The sequence below is a fragment of the Pseudorasbora parva genome, chromosome 21, assembly GCF_024679245.1.
Source record: "Pseudorasbora parva isolate DD20220531a chromosome 21, ASM2467924v1, whole genome shotgun sequence".
Lineage (NCBI taxonomy): Eukaryota > Metazoa > Chordata > Actinopteri > Cypriniformes > Gobionidae > Pseudorasbora > Pseudorasbora parva.
Genome location: NC_090192.1, coordinates 25691725 through 25711843, shown reverse-complemented (window position 1 = coordinate 25711843; position 20119 = coordinate 25691725). Strand labels below are relative to the sequence as shown.

Genomic DNA, 20119 nt, shown 5'->3' with positions numbered 1-20119 from the left:
AAAAACCGATATGAACTGTATTTATGTAATGCAATTAGCAGAAAATGAACTGTTTCCACAGGTGTACGTTTCTCTATGGCACCCCTACTATGTTTATTGACATGCTCAGTCAGCCTGTCCTACCCCAGATTGATTTGTCATCAGTTGAGGGTGGTGAGTCAATCAAACTTGTATCATTTATAAATATACTGCTTAATGATTACACGATTTCTAAACAATCAAAAAGTACATCCTGCACCTTCATCAGTATTCTGCTAAGATCCTCTGTTTTGTTTGTGTCAGGTATTGCTGCCGGATCACCTTGTCCTCCTGAGGTCATCCGTAAGGTCATCAATGTCATGGGTATTAAGGATATTGTGGTAAGTAGTGAAGAGGTTTGTTCATTCTCTGTTGTGGTCAGAATTATTGGTACCATTGATAAATATGATCAAATAAATCTGCAATCTGCATTGTTTGTCCTTTTGATCGTTCGTTCAGGAAAAAAAAATCACACAAATCGAACCTTTCATTGACGTAATGAATATTGGGATAAATTTCATTATGAAATAAATGGGCTTCACAAAATAGAAAGTGGCTGTAAGAAAACAGCTAAAGCATTGAGAATTCACATTTCCACCATCTGGGAAGTTACAATAAGAAGGAAATGTCATATATTTGCTTGGAAGAGGATGCATATCTATATTGTCTTAAAGGGTTAGTTCATCCAAAAAAGAAATTGGTCCTTTATTACTCCTCCTCATGCCGTTCCAAACCAGTAAGACTGGTTCATCTTCGGAAATCTAAGAGCTTTTGGTCCCTCCGTTGACAGCTACGCAACTACCACTTTGATGCTTCATAACGTTTATAAAGTGATCGTTAAACTAATCCATATTTTAATTGAGCATAATTCTGCCCAGAATTGTATGTATACTGCATGTCAGAATCACTAGAGGGAGACAGAGCCTTCCACATGAATGGTTTAGCTGCAAATTTCATGACAATAATTTCTTTTAATCTAGAACAGCTCACTTTGTCTGTACTTTACACTTTTTTCAGTGTATATTAAAACTTAAATAAAAGTAAACCATCTATCTTGACTAAGAATATTTTCTTGCCTTTTATTGATTTACCACATCTGATATTTCATACTCCCATTAAATATTCCCCTTTTATTTGAGTTGCAAAAGCTTGTTATTTTTACGTAATGTACACTACCGTTCAAATGTTTGATGATTTGGATTTTTTATTTAATTTAATTTAGTCATATATGCTCACCAAGGCTGCTTTCATTTCATTAAAAATACAGTAAAAACAGTAAGATTTTTGTTTAACTATAACTTTTTTTTCACTTCTATTTTATATTTGTCTAATTAGTTTACGCCAATCATAGCAAAACTGAATGTGTCACATCATTACTCCAGTCTTCAGTGTCTCATGATCCTTTCTGATTTGGTGCTCAAGAAACATTTTATATTATTATTCATGTTGAACACCGTTATGCCGCTTCATATTTCTGTGGAAAGCTGGGAACCATGCCACAATCCCTGATACAGGATTCTTTAATGTATAGAATGTTCAAAATAACATTTATTTGAAATGGGTTTTTTAACTATGCAAAACTGTACCATCCATTTTGATCATTTTAAAGGGATAGTTCACCCAAAAAGAAACATTTTAAGGCATCCTTGCTGATTAAAGGTATTCATTTCTTTAACACACATTATACATACACTACCACTTAAATGTTTGGGGGTCAGTAAGATTTTAATGTATGTATTAATGTTTTTAAAAGCATTGTTAAAAAATGTAGGCGCTATTTACTTACCCTCATGTCTGAGGGTGTCAAGCTTCAAAAAGAAAGAACCAAAGAACCATGTGATTTGCACATGGATTGCTAGTCTTCTAAAGACTTTTGATAGCTTTGTGTGAACTAACAATTTTTTTTTGTTATTCCCTGAAAATATTCACTTTATATTAAAAAAGAGCAGCTTGGACACTGTTATGAATCACTCCTTTTTATTTTTCAAGAAAAAAGGCATACAGGTTTTGTCATAAGGGTGTTGTAAATTATGACAATTTTCATTTTTGGGTGAACTATCCTTTTAAGAAATGAGTCACAGTACTACTGATTTTCTAGGCAAACACTGCACAATTTTAGTGCTTCCACTTGAAATTCATAAAGTTCTCATTCTTGTTAGTGCTTTATATGTATTTTTATTGAGCATGAGTACACAGTTACAAACTGATAACATTAGACTGGAGAACCTCCATTTGTCTCAATTTTTATTGCATTTTTTATTAAATGTTTTCATTTTACCCGCTCTTCATAAACCGTCCTCTTCTGGCACCATCTCCACTTGTCATTTCTTTATTTTAACTGTACAGTTGCAGCATCTTAAAAGGCTAATCTGTATTTCTGGCAATCAGTCCTGATCACCCTGTCTAGATTTATTTTGTGATAATAACTTGCTGTAAACTGAGCGTTATACCTACACATATTGTCTCATTTACATTTTTCATTTCCTGGCCTGTGTTGCGTTTGACATTGGTCAGAGATGTAAAGAAGAGGTCAGGTCATGTCACATCTTGAATACGTGTCAGTTTTAGTCACGGTCAAAATAGGTTGGTCATGGTTGCGAAGATTTGGAAATTCCTTGTGAGACGCATAAAGCTTAGGAGGATCTCACAATGTGGAAACTGGATCCTCACGAAGAGCTCTGCTGTGATTATAACTCTGTGGTTATAGAATAGGTGCTTCTGCCATGAGACTGGGAGTATGACTTCAAAGACCATAAAATGAGAATCGGTAGAATAATAAGGTTGATTTAACAGTGGCTCAAAAAAGGACAGCAAAACATGTTTGGCTGTGATGTACTGGTACATCGTTCTATGTTTCCTATATATCGTTCTGTGTTCTATAATATTCTCTCTAATAAGAAATTTTATTTTTGATGTAAATTTAATTTGAATTATAGGCTTTGTCATACAGTTAGCAGAACATATTTTAAAATAAACTCAAACTTGTAGTCAAGATGAAGCCTAAGTCTAAGCCTAAGTCTGTAAATAAATGCTAATCAATGCAATGCAAATCCGTTTTACCAATTCTCATTTTATGGAGAAGAGTATTCCTGATAGTACTCCTGATTTTTACTACGGTGTAGAAACTAGGTTGTTTGAATTAGCATATTCAGTGAATACTAAGAGTTTGAGGCGCACATGTTTATGAAAATGTGCAAATGTACACAGTTGCTCCTTCAGGGTGTTTGTCAATGTCTGTGAACACGTTTAGCCTATTCGTGCTATTTACTGTTAATTGAGTCAGCGCATTTATGTCTCACACAAAAAATGAGTGAAGGAGGAAATGGACAGTCCCAATGTAGAAGTCTGCATCGCTTTCCTTTTCTGCACATTGAAGTCCCGACTCCTGGACAGGCCTCTTCTCCCTGTCCTCCTGAGGGAACATACAAAAAAGGTTGCCAAGCTCAGTTTTGGACATCTGATGTTCTGCACGTAACGCCAAAGCCAAAATGGAAAAGCACAAAGAGACCAGGAAGAACATGAAGGATAGGTTGGAAAAGCATAACAAACAGTATTTTACCACAAGGCAGTGGCCCAAACCCATACCCTGACCACAATTATAGTATTACAAGTCAGTATTTTATGTTGGAAGAGCTAAAAACACTTGAAATTAGCATTAGCCTCTCGATTATCTGTAAATATGCATCTTTTATCACAGATGTTATTGGAAGTTTGCTTTAGGATGAATCGATTAGATTATATTATGTAAATGCTAGGTAATAACTGTTATGGGGAAGGTTAATGGATAATATGATTCAAAACATTTATATTTCTTTGTTGATAAGCTAAGAATGAATAGCTACTGAATTAGATGTAAGATCGCCGATGACTAACTTAAAAAAAGGAGTCTTAAAAAAGGAGTCCCATGAGTATCTCCTGATGAAAGAGTCTTTTATAGAGATCATGGGAGAGGAGTGGGGTCTTGCTCTGTGTACCACAGAGAACCCTTGAGGCTAGTTATTTACCCTGCTTTTCTTCATTTATTTACATTTGTAAATCATGTGGAAAGAGGCTAGTTGTCATACTGTAGTCTGTGATTAATATTTCATTTTTATGATCATAGCCAGAGCCTTAAGCCTGTGGTCTCATTTACAAGACCTCTGTGGACCACATAAACCTTATTGGGTCCGGATATTAGACCTCTATTTAGGATTTGGGTCTCAAACCTGGAGGACTTGGTTTGCACTATGGTGTATAGTAGTCTTGGATAACCTTTTGGAACTTACTGTTCAGTAATCAGGATAACATATTTTTGTTGTTTGACTTTTGGTCTCAGCAAGAATTGATTGGTCAGCAATGACTTTAGTCTCAGCACTCTTGCAAATACTTGTAAATATCTAAATAATTGTGCAATATTTTATATATAAATGTATTATATGCTGCCTGGCCAAGAAAAGGTCACTGTTTGGATTTAAATAAGCATATGCTTAAGAGTAAAATTGTAAAAGGGTTTATGATGTCACCAAACCCAGGAAGAAGCTCGTTGTAGTCCAAACCGGCCGTTTTTGTAGGCAGTACACTGCCATAACTTTAAAAGACAATATCTCTGTTTGCATTGAACTTTCAGCGCTGTAACTTTCCATATACTGTTTAAGCGAAAGCAGCAACATTACACACTAACTAAAGTTAAAAAAGTGAAATTGCATGCAACCACCTCTTTAATTCATTTCCATAAAGAGGTGCATGATTTCCAGCAAGAGTCCAGCACTCTGTAAAGTCACTTCCAGCACATCCAAAAGACTTGCAAAGATTTTAAGGTCTGGACTCAAAGGTGCCAATTCATGTGTGAAAACAATTCTTCATGCTCCCTCTCAACCAAGTACTGTGACGTAGGATTGCGTGCAACTTTCCAGTTTTCGTCCTCCACATATAAGCTTAATAAAGTCTAGACCTTGTTAATAGTCCATCGGTCGTAATTTTTCAACGTCATTGCTGATTCGAGCAAACAAGTCTTACTGCACTCCCTGCAGCGACTTTTAAAAATGGTGGTTAAAAGAAAATGCTGTGTGGAGTAAGCCAATCAAAATGCTGCATGAACTGAACTAATCAGCATGTTTGCATGCCCATGTCACACCCCCGAAAGTTCCTGAACTTTGAAAAAGTACTACCTCGCGAGCAGGGCCGTTTGAAATTTTCATTTACCACTCTGGTTCCTGCGGTCGAAACACACCAAGTACCACCCCAAAGTCCCTAGTTCTTATGGAAAGTTCCTGCGGTGGAAACCCGGCTATAAACCTTTTTTGTTTCCTTTTAAATAGGATTACCGGTATGTTAATTTAGCTAAATTAAAATAATTTAAAGACTAATTAGGGGCCCATTTGAAGTTTCCCAAGGCCCTCGAGTGGGTCCTGGCCCGGTTGAGAACCACTGTACTAGAGTTGAATAAGTTAGCCATTAGCCCTGTTTCCACCAAAATTACCCAGAAAAATTTGTCCCAACAATTGTTTCCTCCCCGAGACCTGCTGCTGTCTACATTTTCATCGAAGTCTAAAGTACCATGAAGATTAGTCCGATGGCGTAGGACTGCGTGCGACTTTCCAGAGCCCACTGGATTTCGTCCTCCGCAAATAAACTTAATAAAGCTTGAACCTCGTCATCCGTCCATCGGTCGTATTTTTTAAATTCCATTGTTGATTCGAATAGCAAACAACTCTTACTGCACATACACCGCAAGAGACTTTTTGGTAAAAAAAAATGAAATGCTGCATGAACTCAACCAATCAGCATGTTTAGTTGCCAAGTCCCACACGTGAAAGTTTTTTTTTCAAAGTTCAGGAATTATCTCACAAAGGTACCTACCCCGTTCCTGCGGTCAAAACACACAGAGTACCACCCCAAAGTCCCTAGTTCCTGGGGAAAGTTCCCACAGTGGAAAACCTGCCATTTATGCATAATTTAATTTTTGCGGTTCTAAATGTCCTGTTATGAATTCTAAATTTGTGAGAGGCTGCTCACCATCTCAGAGCCGTGTTCCCTTCCTGGTCCTCTTTGTCTTTGCCTTGCAGCGGGTGAAAGCAGTGCTATCTCTTATTTGCTTTCCTTTCTGGTTTCCAGGGGAAGCACAAACTGCATCAGGGCGATGGCGTCCAGTGTCCATCCATCTGTACAAGCATTTAAAGCAGATAGAAAGCACCATTAATGTTAATATCAACTGCTTTTTCATTTACAATCTCATGAAATATTACAAAGACAAAAGATTTCCCCTTTAGAATAACATGCGCCAATCAGTTGTTTGATATGATCAAAAACGTGTTATGAAAGCAAATAGGTTTGATTTTGATTTCATGTTCAAGTAAAAATGAAAGGCATCATTTCTTTTTATCACTGCATCAACCTTAAATACAGTTGTGTTTAGAGTGATGTGATTTTTGTCTCTTACTTTTTGAGATTTGCTAACTGGCAGGTGCAGCTCCAGGGATTGTTGAAGAGCGTGATGTTCTGGAGAGTGCTGAACTCAAGGCTGTTTGGCAGCGACTTCAGCTTGTTGTTCTCAAGGTGCAGAGATTTGAGAGCCGTCACTCCCTCAAAGGCAGCATTGGAGAACTTGATGGGTAGAAAGGACAGATAGACGGTATGCAGATGATAAAACGATCATACAACTCGCTGCTTTGCCTCTGCATGCAGAATATCCTACAATTAGCATTCAAAGTCACTCTTAATATCTGAAGGAGACTCATGAATGCTGGACTGAGGGCTTTTTTCCACATGAAAGGCCTCTCTCATGCCGTCCTATGTGCCAGAGCTTATGTAAACCTGTCCAGCCCTCCATCAAACTTCATAAGCTTATGCAAGGCTGCTAAAAACTTCACCAAGGTGTTAGATGTACTGGTCTGAGTGGTGTCTGCTTTATAGGAAGACGACGGTTGAAGGGCTTAGACAGTGTACACCCAGTGTCTGTGGGTGTGTTATGCAAGCGTAGAAACGATGCACTTATTGAAAGGACATTTTGGAAATTTCCACTCAGAAGGCAAGAGACGTGGAGAGTTTGGTAATTTGAGGCGATGGAGGAAGAAGGATCACTTCCATCATGGAAGGGTTGTTTTCATTTTTTCTGTCTGTCCATTCCTCCATCGACCAGCTTTTCTGCCAGAAATGCCTGCAAAGGGCTCACTTGTCCATTCAGGTGAAGCAACGACTAAAAATACTTCTCTTCATGGGCCATGGAACACCCTGTCACTATTTACTGCTAACCCTTGCTGACCTGTTTACATGGTTCGCCAAATGAGAGGAAATAACATGGGTCTCAAAATAATCTTTTTCCAGCAAATACACCCTAAAAATATCCACACGTGAAAGGAAAGTGGTTACTTTTACCCCCTTTTCTAGCATACAAACAGCATTGACCAACTGCATGGGACTAATACTTGTTGATGTGCCTTTAGCAAACATATCTCGGGATAGATAGATAGATAGATAGATAGATAGATAGATAGATAGATAGATAGATAGATAGATAGATAGATAGATAGATAGATAGATAGATAGATAGATAGATAGATAGATAGATAGATAGATAGATAGATAGAATTAAAATTATTATTTGAATTATTAATATAATTCAATATTTTGGTCAGTAATGTGATGGTTTGCCCTGGTATCAGTCAACGTGGCGATTTTGTGGAAGTCAGATCAAAGACAGGGAAAAGATAAATGTATCACTTAAACACTTTTATTAGCTGTTTAATGATCCACAGGGGGAAATCCTGCTGGTATAGCACATGTGCATCCTGACATAAAGCACATATGACCTTATTTAAGGCCTGAAAATATGAAGGGAATGGACAGAATATCAGGAGGATCTTATTGAAAGAAAACAGGTGAAAGTCTACAGCGCAGGTCTGTTTTGGTCAGACACCACTTTGTTCCAATCTACAGTATTGTTTTATTCTAATGGAGTTGCAGTACATTTGCATGACCAGCTCTGATGAGATGCAAAGTTTGTTTGCCGACACTAAGCTTCCCGAAAAACCCAACACAAACATGCTTTTATTTAGCCACAATTTTAGAGGCCAGCATTATGGGGAAAACATTTATTTTGGTTCACAGTTAGCATCTTAATTCGCATGTCTTATTCTAGTTTAATCCATAAAATAACTTCTGTGTCACAGACTTACCTTCTCCAGGCTCATGTCGTTTAGATGGAGCTTCTCCATGTAGCGGCCGAAGCTCCGGAATGCGTGGTCAGGGATGAAGCTGAGAGGGTTTTTGGACAAGTTGAGTTCCTCCACGACACGCAGCTTGCTCATAGCCAGAAGAGGGTAGGTGGACAGCTGGTTACGGTCCAAGGTTAGAATGGCCAGGTTCTCCACTTCATCAAGAGCACCTGGCTGTATGGAGTTTAGCTCGTTGCCACTCATATAAAGCCACCTGAGATCATTAGCACCTGTGAAAGTACCAGGCTGCAGCTCTCGAAGCTTGTTGTTGTCAAGCTGCAAGATAAACAGGTTGATCATGGGAGAAAAAATGCCCTTCGGAAGGCTTGTGATTTGGTTACCATCCAAATAGAGATAGGTCAGTTCGGTTAGGTCCTCAAAAGCACCTGCTTTGATAGTGCTGATCTCATTATTAGACAAGTAGAGGTAGATGAGCTTCTTTAGCCCTTTGAAAGCCTGGCTGGAGATCTCTCGGATTTGACAGTGCTGCACATGCAGAGAAATTAGCCCCGTCATCTCGCTGAAGCCCCCAGTTGGGAGATTTCCCAGGTTGTTCCTTTGCAGATTTAGGAGACGAGTGGCCTCGGATATACGGGGGATCTTCTTGAGTCCGACGTTGTCACAGATAACATGTTGCAGGTCCCCGTGGCAGTGGCACTGGCTTGGGCACTGAGTTGGTGCAGAAAATGCAAAAGGGACGCAAACCTGTAGACTCACTAGCACCAGTAAGAAGCTGAAACTGTACATCATGATGGTGTGTTAGTCAGTCCACTGCTTTATGTTTGGCAATTTGGTCTTCTTTCTGCTTTACTCCGGAGGGTTTTGCAGCAGGAACATATACAGACAGAAAAAGTGGTCCACAAAACCTCAGTGTAAAGAGAGAGTGTGTGTGAGTGCAGAGAGAGAGGGCTAGAGGTGAGCTTGAGAGAAAGAGAGAGAGAGAGAGGGGTGTGTGAGTCAGAGAAAAGGAGGGAAGAGAGCTGAACGCAGTAGTGTTTATAATTAAGATAATCTCTTTACTTACATAGCCATTACAAACTTAACAGGGTCATGATGCTATTTTGAAAGTTCATTATTTTGTTTATTAGGCGTAATAGAATAGGTTAGCATGCATTTTTCACATACTGTATACAGAGTGCAGTACCTCTATTGCCAGTCCGTCTGAAACGCTCTGATTGAGTTCCAGGTTCTACAAAGCCTCTCCTTCCAAAAAGACCAAAGTGCTCTTATTGGCCAGCTGGCCATGTGTGTTTTGTTTGGCCATAAAAAATATGAATGACGCACCTTCACTTCACTGTCCCAATATGGCGCAGGAACCCGAATTTAAAGGCCCCGCCCACACGCCCGCAGAATCGGTTAGTGCAGTTTATTGCAGAACAATAGCCTGACAAGCCAGACCCACATCAAGATGTTTGGTCTGGAAACTCTCCATTGACAGGGCTCAATCCGAGGGGCGGGATAAACGGTTGTCTTTCAAACTCCCTCTGCATGCGATAGGATACGGTACACAACCAACCAGAGCAACTAAGGTGAAACAGAGCTCGTTGATAGATTAAACATTCGCCGTATCCGGTCAGCAAAACTCCGAACTCCGAATGACTTCAGTGCTGTTCTTTGTTCTTAAGCTTAACTCCAAGTCTTCCAGAGTCGCGGTCAAAGCTGATTCGAAAGACCGCCGTTCGCCAGTTTCTGTGTTTACTAGAAGCACGCAAACGCAACTCGGCCATCGTCATTATGGCCCCGCCCACCAACTCTATACACGATGTGATTGGCCCGGCAAGAGTTAGGCGATTACAGCTCAGAAGGGTATTGAGAGTTGCTAGAGGACACTCGTGGGCAGATTAGATTTGCTGCCGCTAGGGTGCATCTAGATTTCTAGGCTAGTAGAACAACTCATGTCGGTGTGAAATAAACAGTTGTGTAAATGTAGAAATTAAAGTCAATCTCTCCTTTCAGTCATGATGTCACACTCCTGTTTTTATAGCATCGAATAACTAAAACCAAACTTTTTAAACAATTAACACTTGAACTTACATCAGTGTAATTAAAAACTATTGTTAATAGTTTTTATAGTGTGATTAAAATTGTTATTAAAAGTAAATTTTGATTGTTTAGTTTGTTTCGCGTCCCATTACATTACATGGAGAGGGCGGGGTTTATGACTTATACTGGGACCAGCCACCTGGGGGGCGATCGAAATGCGGTACACTTGGTTCGGGCAAAATCTCTAGCGTGTATGTGCAACTAGTGATGGGGAGTCGACTCCAAAAGAGTCGATTCCTCGACTCCGAATAGCCCCAGAGTCGGGGTCGACTCCAGTACGGGAATTGCCGCTTGGCGTCGCCTCTGTTGCTGTGGCCCAAATCGCTCGTTTACTGATTGTTTACTGAATCTCTCACTTAAAGTGAATGGCAGTTGCGTGCACTATCAGCAAAGAGAGAATGAAATGAAGTGAGCCGCGAGGTAATACATTGACGTAATACACGGCGTCAGAGAGCTGTCGCAGAAACTTTGTCACACACACTAATTTGAGTGCTTACTTTAGAAATAGAAAAAAAAAAATCACCGCAACTTAAGTTTGTAATTATAGGCTTCCTCCATGCTAGCTTTAGTTTAATTGATTGTATATATTATTGCAATAAATATAGATTTGGTTTTCCATGGTTAACGTCATTAACCATAAATCAAAAATTCTGACATCAAGAAAAAAACGCATTAATAGTGTGCATTATTTTATGTATAGGCTAGTATCTTTAACTTACCTTTTAAGACAATCGACAATCACATCTTTTTTCGTGACTTTTCCTATGTAAAATGATTGGCAATAGATACAGAAACATGATAGCCACAAAAGTCATCGCTAAATTGGACTAATTTGGACGGCCACGCTAAAAGGGTGCGGTTTTAATAAGAGGATTTTAGGACTTTGTGTCAGGGGGAAATAATTTAAATATGTATCTACAGCAATTTTTTCTGATTTCTTACCCTGTTTTGATGTGAAGTAAATGGAGTCGAGGAGTCTATTCCATAGACTCCCATAGTGGGAGTCGGGAATCGGCGTCGACTCCAACAAACCTGGAATCAAACACCCCTATGTGCAACTCACCATAATTGTGAGTTTCTAAAGCAATTGTAAATGTCAACTGTTAATTTAATTGGTTTTACCATATCAGCTCATGTCAAATTCCGAAAATGCAGATGATGAAGCAGATCAGTCGGAACCAACTTTCCAAGCACGACTTGTGTACAGATCAGTCTATAAATATCTTTTGGAAGATTTCGCAACGAAACACACAGCATCTCCACAACATGGCGACAACACTAATTCACTGATGTCTTGCCTTATTTCTCTGTGTTTTTGAGGGTGTTTGTGGAAGTAATATCTGAACTTCAACAGTGTTGTTTGAGGCAGGTCTGAATCGGTGTTCTCTGTTAGATTGAATACATCTCTTTTGTGTGAGACTGAGCTTTGTTACTTTGCAAATTTTACACATGCAGAAACATTTGAAACATTAAAAACATTATATATTGCATGTGAGGTATAAGCAGATTCAGAGGTCTGAAATTGTGTTTTTGTTCTTAGTCTCTCATTTCATAGGGTAACTTGTGTGCAGCCAAATATCATGAGGTTAAGGTGAGACTGCGTGTCGTGCCAGACATTTCCATTGTTTTTAGTTAGCAGAAGGAGAAAAAAAGAGACACTCCCATATGGTGGGTGTTTTATAACATATAATCTTCGCCAGATGTTTGGCTGGTATCACAACAATGGAAATGGAGGTTTTCATTTGTCTGCATAGGAGCGTTTCATTTGGAGAGGCACATTCCTCTGCATAAATGTCTCCTTTGATTTCAACTATGTACAGTATTCAGTAAAGGAAAGAAACTGAAGTGCACTGTGGACTCAAATGTTTTTTTTTTCCACATGCAACAAAACATTTGATCTTTGTTCCTCTTTGGTTCAAAGACCTAAGAGACCTTAGATCTGTTTATGTGCGTCACAGCTCTTCTCAGGTTAGGTGGAATCTAGTGTTTGCTTAACAAATGTAACATTTTATCGGCAAAGTGTAAGTCTTGGTTCTTTCAAGTCCACATTCACACCTTGCAGTGTGCAAATTCTGCCCTGCAAGTACCTAGTGTTTGGCTAGCAGTAACATTGGCCTGATATATATATATATATATATATATATATATATATATATATATATATATATATATATATATATATATATATATATATATATATATATATATATATATATATATATATATATATATATATATATATATATATATATATATATATATATATATATATATATATATATATATATATATATATATATATATATATATATATATATATATATATATATATATATATATATATATATATATATATATATATATATATATATATATATATATATATATATATATATATATATATATATAAAATTATAGCAAGTGAGAAAAGGTGTAATACTGTTTGACAGTGAAATCCCAATAAGAATATACTGGAAATGGCCATTAAAGATGATGCATTTTTTTTCCTGTACTAACTGAGTTCCTGACTCACTTAAAATCACTTAAAATATTCCACACAAACATTATAAATGTCTAGCATGTCAGACAGTTTCACTTCAACAGCTGACAGCACATAATTTAGTTTGGTAAACACAAATTGGCATCCTCTGCCATGATGAGGTTATGTCTCTGAATGACACCATTGGCAAAGGTTTTTTTTATTTTTCAGTGTACATTATCTAAAGCTACCTTATGATTTATTTTAGCCCAAAGCGATAATGTATAGTGTGAAAGCTTGGGTTCAAAACAACAGCTGGTGTGCCAGTTCTCAGGTGCGCACCACATACCTCACCTGCTTCCCAGGCCTGTTAGATTCCGCTGATTCAGCTGTCTCCTTGCCTTTAGGCTAGTTTTTGGGAAAATGTTAGCTAAAGGCCTTTACCACATTCTGCTGTGCAAAAAGACTTTGTTTAAAGTGAGTGAATTTAAGTGAGTTTTATGGTATTGAAATCATGAGGTTAGTTACACAAACCATAACACATACACTGGAGTCTAATATCTGGGGTTTAAAATGTAATTTACACATGGACGTAAGCAACGTTTTACAGTAAGATAAAACATTTTTTTTTAAATAAATATTTCAGACACGTTCTAATTTGTCAGATTTGTAACCCTGTTAAAGCAAAATGGTAAAAATAAATGAGACGTGTGCTGTGGTGTCTGGCATCAAAATGTTAGCAGCAAATCCTTTAAATCCTGTAAGTTGTGAGGTGGGGCCTCCATGGATTGGACTTGTTTGTTCAGCACATCCCACAGAAGCTTGATTGGATTGAGATCTAAGGATTTTAGAGGCCAAGTCAACAATTTAAACTCGTTTTTATTCTCCTCAAACCATTCCTGTACCTATTTGCTTTGTGGTGGAGTGTGTTATCCTGCTAAATGGACACAGCCCCCAGCGAATACCATTTCCATGAAAGAGTGTACATCGGTCTGCAACAATGCTTAGGTAGGTGGTACGTGTCAAATTAACATCCACATGGATGGCAGGACTCATCCAGATGACGTTAAAGAAAACGTGATTCATCAGACCAAGATGCCTTCTTCCATTGCTCCGTGGTCCAGTTTTGATGCTCACTGTTGGTGCTTTCGGTGGTGTACAGGGGTCAGCATGGGCTCCCTGACTGGTCTATGGCTATGCAGCCCCACACGCAACAAACTGCGACGCACATTGTATTCTGACACCTTTCTATCAGCACCAGCATTAACTTCTTGAGCAATTTTAGCAACAGTAGCTCGTCTGTTTGATCAGACCACACAGGCCAGCCTTTACTCCCCACGTGCATCATTGAGCCTTGGCCACCCATGACCCTGTCACCAATTCACCACTGTTCTTACCTTGGACCACTTTAGATAGATACTGACCACTGCAGACCATGAACACCCCACAACAGCTGCAGTTTTGGAGATGCTCTGACCCAGTCGTTTAGCCATCACAATTTGCCCTTGATAAACACTTGCCTATTTTTCCTGCTTCTAGCACATCAACTTTGAGGTTCACTTGCTGCCTAATATATCCCAACTACTAACAGGTGCTGTGATGTCTGTGTTATTTACTTCACCTGTCATATCAGTGGTCATGATGTTATGCCTGATCGGATATGGATATATATATATATATATATTATATATATATATATATATAATATAATTTTTATTTTATTTTTTTTATTTAATTTAGTCATATGCATTTCATTTTACATTTTATCAATTCACAACAATTTTCTTTTAAATATTTATAAAACATTATTTGTATTGTAAAATATATGTAATAATAAATAAAAAAATTAATTATAACAGAAAAATGAGAGAAGTTGTATTCTTGTTTTGGAACAGATTGGGTACGGCACAACTGAAAACAGCCCTGTGACATTCTGCGGCTTTCCAGTTGACAGCATAGAGCGAAAGACTGAGACTGTTGGATGTATATGCCCCCATACTGAGGTTCATTTCCACACGCTACTAGATAAAGATGTTCAGCATTGTTGTCTGTTTTAGCACACTGAATGTTGTTTCTCCATTAGGCTAAAGTAGTGAACCCTACTACAGGAGAGACCCTGCCTCTGGGGGCTCAGGGGGAGATGATGATCAGGGGATACTGCGTGATGCAGGAATACTGGAAGGATGATGAAAAGACCCAGGAGTGCATCACAAAAGATCGCTGGTACAAGACTGGGTAAGTGCGAGTGAATTTTTTTTCTCTTTTTTTTTCTCTCTCTTACTAGATAACATTTTTCAGAATTCATTTCAAATAGTCCTCAATGACTCCATAATTGTTCTGTATTTTTATAAAGTGATATTGCCAGTTTGGACAAGTTCGGCTACTGCAAAATAGAAGGACGCATAAAGGACTTGATCATCCGAGGAGGAGAGAACATCTATCCTGCTGAAATCGAACAGTTTCTGCATACACATCCTAAAGTTCAGGAAGCACAGGTCAGCAATGTTAAACCCAGTTATGCTCTTTTACAAAGTCTTGGTTTTGTTTTTTGCCATCTACTAGAATAGTTTTTCATACTTGTTCAAAAAAGATTTTTAAAAAAAAAGATATATTTTTAAATTGTTGCACCACCTTTCCCCCAGTCTGTCAGTAATGCTCTGTTTAGTTCCTGTTGCTCTGAAGGCTTTCCTTCTAAAAAGCACACTGTGCTTTGATTGGTCCACTGACCTAGTGTGTTGTGATTGGTTAACAGCTTCAAGTGTGTTTCACAAATTTCACGCCCCTTACAATAACAGCGGGTGTCAACACACTACGTAACTCATCCAGGTCTCAGCCCTTTTTTCCACATCGCTTGGGTGGTGTCTATTCACACCAAGTGCAAATTAGCGCGCCTTGTTGACAAGTGCTATTTGCACTAGCTCCACCTAACAATGCCTTGTTGTGCTAAACAACATTTTTAAAAAACGCCCGCCATTCTACGTTTCAGCACAAGGCTAATGGATTGTTGTTTTGACGAGATCCACACAAGTTCGAATCCGGCTTTGGCAGAGGTTGCTCTTCTCTATTTTCTAAATCACATCGGAAAGGCATTTCCTTTAAACAAAAATTAGGAAAATGTTTTAAATGTGCAAATAAAGTGCCTAATGAACTGTTTAATAATAATGAAAGTATTTATTGGGTAGAGTTAGGGGTAGGTGTATGGAGGGCTTTTATTGTCCCTTTAAGCTGCATTCTTTTAATAATAAATAATAATTAATAAAATAATGTACACTATTATTGCATCCTGTTAATGTATAACAATACTAAGGTGCAAATAGTAGCCTATGTATCTGTCAAAATAAAGTATAAATTACATGTAATTACTACTTACACATATTGGAAAGAACTACTTTATAGTTTAAATAGAATATATCACTAGTATTTGTACTTAGTAAATAGCATCTACACCTATTTGCACTTAGTGTAAATATCATCTGACTATATTGCTAAGCAAATTATATTTTCACTGAGTGTAAATAGAATCTAGTTGCTATTTACACTAGGTGTAAATAAAATGTTTCGCTATTTGCACAGTGCAAATAGCCACCGCCATTATATAAATTATGAATATTGTGGCGTTTACGTTCGAAAGAATAACTCCATTTAGTGTCGACTATGTGTTTGCAACTTTGCAGACCTTTTCATGCTCATTACACACTAAAAGGAAGTTGAAAATGTAAAAAAGCCTCTTTAACTAGACATTTATTTACCTTAGCACTTCTCAACTGTTCCTTTAACCACCAGTTTATAGTTAAAGGGTTAGTTCACCCAAAAATGAAATTGATGTCATTAACGACTCACCCTAATGTCGTTCCACACCCGTAAGACCTCCGTTCATCTTCAGAACACAGTTTAAGATATTTTATATTTAGTCCGACAGCATATCTAAGTGTATGCACACTATACTGTCCATGTCCAGAAAGGGAATAAAAACATCATCAAAGTAATCCGTATGTTAATTTGAATCTCTTGAAGCATTTTTGGTCCAAAAATAGCAACAACTACGAATTTATTCAGCATTGTCTTCTCTTCCGCGTTTGTTTTCAAACCTCAAATACAGATTCAAATGGTCAATCAGCGTATTCATTCATGATTCTGATCATCATTCATTCCAAATCATGAATCAATAAGCTGATTCATAACCGTTTGAATCTTTATTTGAGGATTGAAAACAATCACAGAAGAGAAGACAATGCTGAATAAAGTCGTAGTTTTTATTATTTTTTATTTTTCGATGCTTCAAGAGATTCTAATTAACTAACTGATGTCACATATGGACTAATTTGATGATGTTTTTATTAGCTTTCTGGACATGGACAGTATAGTTTGCATACGCTCTCGGACTAAATATAAAATATCTTAAACTGTGTTCTGAAGATGAACGGAGGTCTTACCGGTGTGGAACGACATTAGGGTGAGTCATTAATGACATCAATTTGATTTTTGGGTGAACAAACCCTTTAAGAAATCTAGATGGTTCAAGCTAGAAAAGAATATTAATGGCCAGTTTTACAGACAGGGCTTAGTTTAAGTCAGGATTAGGCCTTAGTTCAATAAGGACATTTAAGAACATTCATTACAAAAAAACATTGCAGGTCTACATCTTGAGACAAAACAATGGCACTGATTTAAGCGTAAGATATGTCAGTGCAAGTTGCTTTCAGGTAAAACAGTTCCAACACGAGTTTTAGCCTGGGACTAGGCTTAAGGCTTGTCTGTAAAACCTGAGATAAATCTCTGTTGTCCATACAGGTGGTTGGAGTGAAGGATGAGAAAATGGGAGAGGAAGTTTGTGCTTGTATTATACTCAAGTCTGGTATGGAATGCACTGCAGAAGAGCTCAAGGCCTACTGCAAAGGAAAGGTCAGAATATCCGTCATGCTTTATGGATTATCCAGCACATGTACAAAACTATTTGCCATTAAAATATTACTGTTGTTTTCGCAGATTGCCCATTTCAAGGTGCCACGCTACATATTGTTTGTTGAGAGATATCCTTTGACTGTCACAGGCAAGGTAAGTGATATGAAAAGTATGTAAGTCGCCACACGTCACCACTGTTATTAAACATAAACAATTCAGATGATTAATTAAGTCTAGAGAAAGTCGTTACAGTATGTATTTAAATAACGAATCTTCACCCCTTTCTGTGTCTCTGTGGGTACATGTTAAAAATGAAGACAATGTAAAAATGGTGTTTTCTTGGGCCGATTCGCATTCGTCTCTAGACGGAAGAAATTTAAGCAATTTCCCCGTCTGCATGAAAGCCACTGAAGTGGTTCTCAGGCATTCAAGGGCTACTATGACACCTTTGCTTTTAACGGTTTGCTGTCGACAGATTGAACCCTTTAATAGCACTAAAACTGTTTCTTTTCTTCATCCCTGTCAGATCCAGAAGCAAAAGCTGCGTGAGCAGGCAGAAAAACAGCTTGGGCTCTGATTGCAAAAGCAATGGTGATATTATTTTTTTAAATTACAAGTGGGACATTGAGGTTAAGGATATTGTTACTCAAAATACTGTGATTTTATATATGTTAAGCTATATTTTTTAATCAAATATCTCTTTGAAGGTTTATACATACATGAAACTATCCTATTATGTTACTCTATTTCTAAAAACATGTGGCATTCCTACATGTTATGGATCATGTGTCTTTTCGTAATCATCTTTATTTTGGTATGAATTGTTTTTGATACCAAATAATTCTTAATCATAGAAACCAAATATATACCAACATATCAGTGTCAAAAAAACTAGGCCAGTTTAAGGTAAATATCTTTATAAATGTAATGAAATGTATCCAAATTACACTACACTATTGTTAATAAATGACAAGAAAACTGTGTTTTTCAGAAGTTGCAAATAAAAATGATTTTCTTTGGTTTCTGTGCACATCTACCTATTTAATCTGAAGTTCATGTTTTATATTTTATATTACCAAATATAGAGTATTTAGGGCACAAATGCAGTCTTTTTTTGGCAGTAAGGTGGTTTCCCTCATTGTGATCTCAGGTGTGCCCTGTCGGTGTTCATTTAGGCCTTGGTGGTTTCCTGCTTGGCTCGTGATGAGAACATTTTGATGCTAGTATTGAGACCATATGGAAAGAGGTCCTCTCGCAGGATTCGAATGGGTCTGATGGAAAGTAATGGCTACTCCGGTTTGGACAAGCACATAGTTTTGAGAGGATCATTTAGGGTGAGACTTTAAAATTAAAGACCTGGACAAAATCCCAGACATTCTTTTCGAATTTTCTTGCAGCTAATAATGGAATCAGTCATTCACTGCAAGCTTCTCAAGGTCATTATTGGGTGCATTCACTTGACTGTGTAATATATTTCATAAAATTAACAAAGATTTATGGCATCATTGCTTCCAGTAAAAGGAACACATAGTTTGGAATCTAGCATAAGTGAAAATCTTAAGAAGGAGCTGAATAAGTTAAGTGTCTCCCCCATGTGTCCTTTATTAGAACAGCAACCCGGCCATCTGTGGGTTCCTTTTTTGGATTAAGAAAGTTCCAAGGAAGAAACAGTGGTGAACCGGTGACAGGGTCATGGCTCATTGATGCACATGGGGAGAGAAGGCTGTCAGAATAAACCATGAATCTCAGTTTGTTTTGTATGGGGCTGCATAACTACAGACCAGTCAGGGTGTCCATGCTGACCCCTGTCCACCAGTAAAAGAGCCAACAGTGGGCACGTGAGCATCAGACCTGGACCATGGTGCAATAAAAGATGGCCTGGTCTGATGAATTAAATTTTCTTTCGCATCATGTGGATGGCCGGGTACGTTTGCGTCACTTACCTAGAGAACACATGGCACCAGGATGCACTATGGGCAGAAGGCAAGACCACGCCTTGACGGGTCAGGGCTGTTTTGGCAGCTAAAGGGAGACCAACACAATATTAGGTGGTGATAATGTTATGCCTGATCAGTGTGTATATATAATATAACACCTGTTCAATTTCTCATTAATGCAATTATCTAATCAACCAATCACATGGCAGTTGCTTTAATGCATTTAGGGGTGTGGTCCTGGTCAAAACAATCTCCTGAACTCCAAACTGAATTTTAGAATGGGAAAGAAAGGTGATTTAATTAATTTTGAGTGTGGCATGGTTGTTGGTGCCAGTAATTCATAATCTGCTCAGTTTCTGGGATTTTCACGCACAACCATTTCTAGGGTTTACAAAGAATTGTTTCAAAAGGGAAAAACATCCAGTATGCGGCAGTCCTGTGGGTGCCTTGTTGATGCTAGAGGTCAGAGGAGAATGGGCCGACTGATTCAAGCTGATAGAAGAGTAACTTTGACTGAAATAACCACTCGATACAACCAAGGTATGCAG

General features: G+C 38.0%; 2 protein-coding genes across 2 annotated transcripts in view; one reads left to right on the top strand and one right to left on the bottom strand.

Moving 5' to 3' along the window:
* The window catches only part of acsf2 (acyl-CoA synthetase family member 2), a 32309-nt gene extending 13655 nt beyond the window's left edge, over positions 1-18654 (top strand). The window contains exons 9-16 of the mRNA XM_067430334.1: positions 62-153; positions 283-359; positions 14628-14735; positions 14816-14967; positions 15086-15227; positions 17524-17634; positions 17719-17787; positions 18161-18654. Of these exons, the coding sequence (XP_067286435.1) occupies positions 62-153; positions 283-359; positions 14628-14735; positions 14816-14967; positions 15086-15227; positions 17524-17634; positions 17719-17787; positions 18161-18211 (802 nt within the window). The 3' untranslated portion in view covers positions 18212-18654. The remainder of the gene's footprint in view (positions 1-61; positions 154-282; positions 360-14627; positions 14736-14815; positions 14968-15085; positions 15228-17523; positions 17635-17718; positions 17788-18160) is intronic.
* On the bottom strand, positions 2026-9817 carry chad (chondroadherin). The gene is made up of 4 exons (XM_067429505.1): positions 8172-9817; positions 6437-6600; positions 6013-6158; positions 2026-3430 (listed from the first exon to the last, which is right to left on the bottom strand). Exons 1-3 carry the CDS (start codon positions 8958-8960, stop codon positions 6017-6019), a joined length of 1095 nt encoding a protein of 364 aa, XP_067285606.1. The 5' UTR covers positions 8961-9817; the 3' UTR covers positions 2026-3430; positions 6013-6016.
* Positions 18655-20119: the final 1465 nt, after the last annotated feature.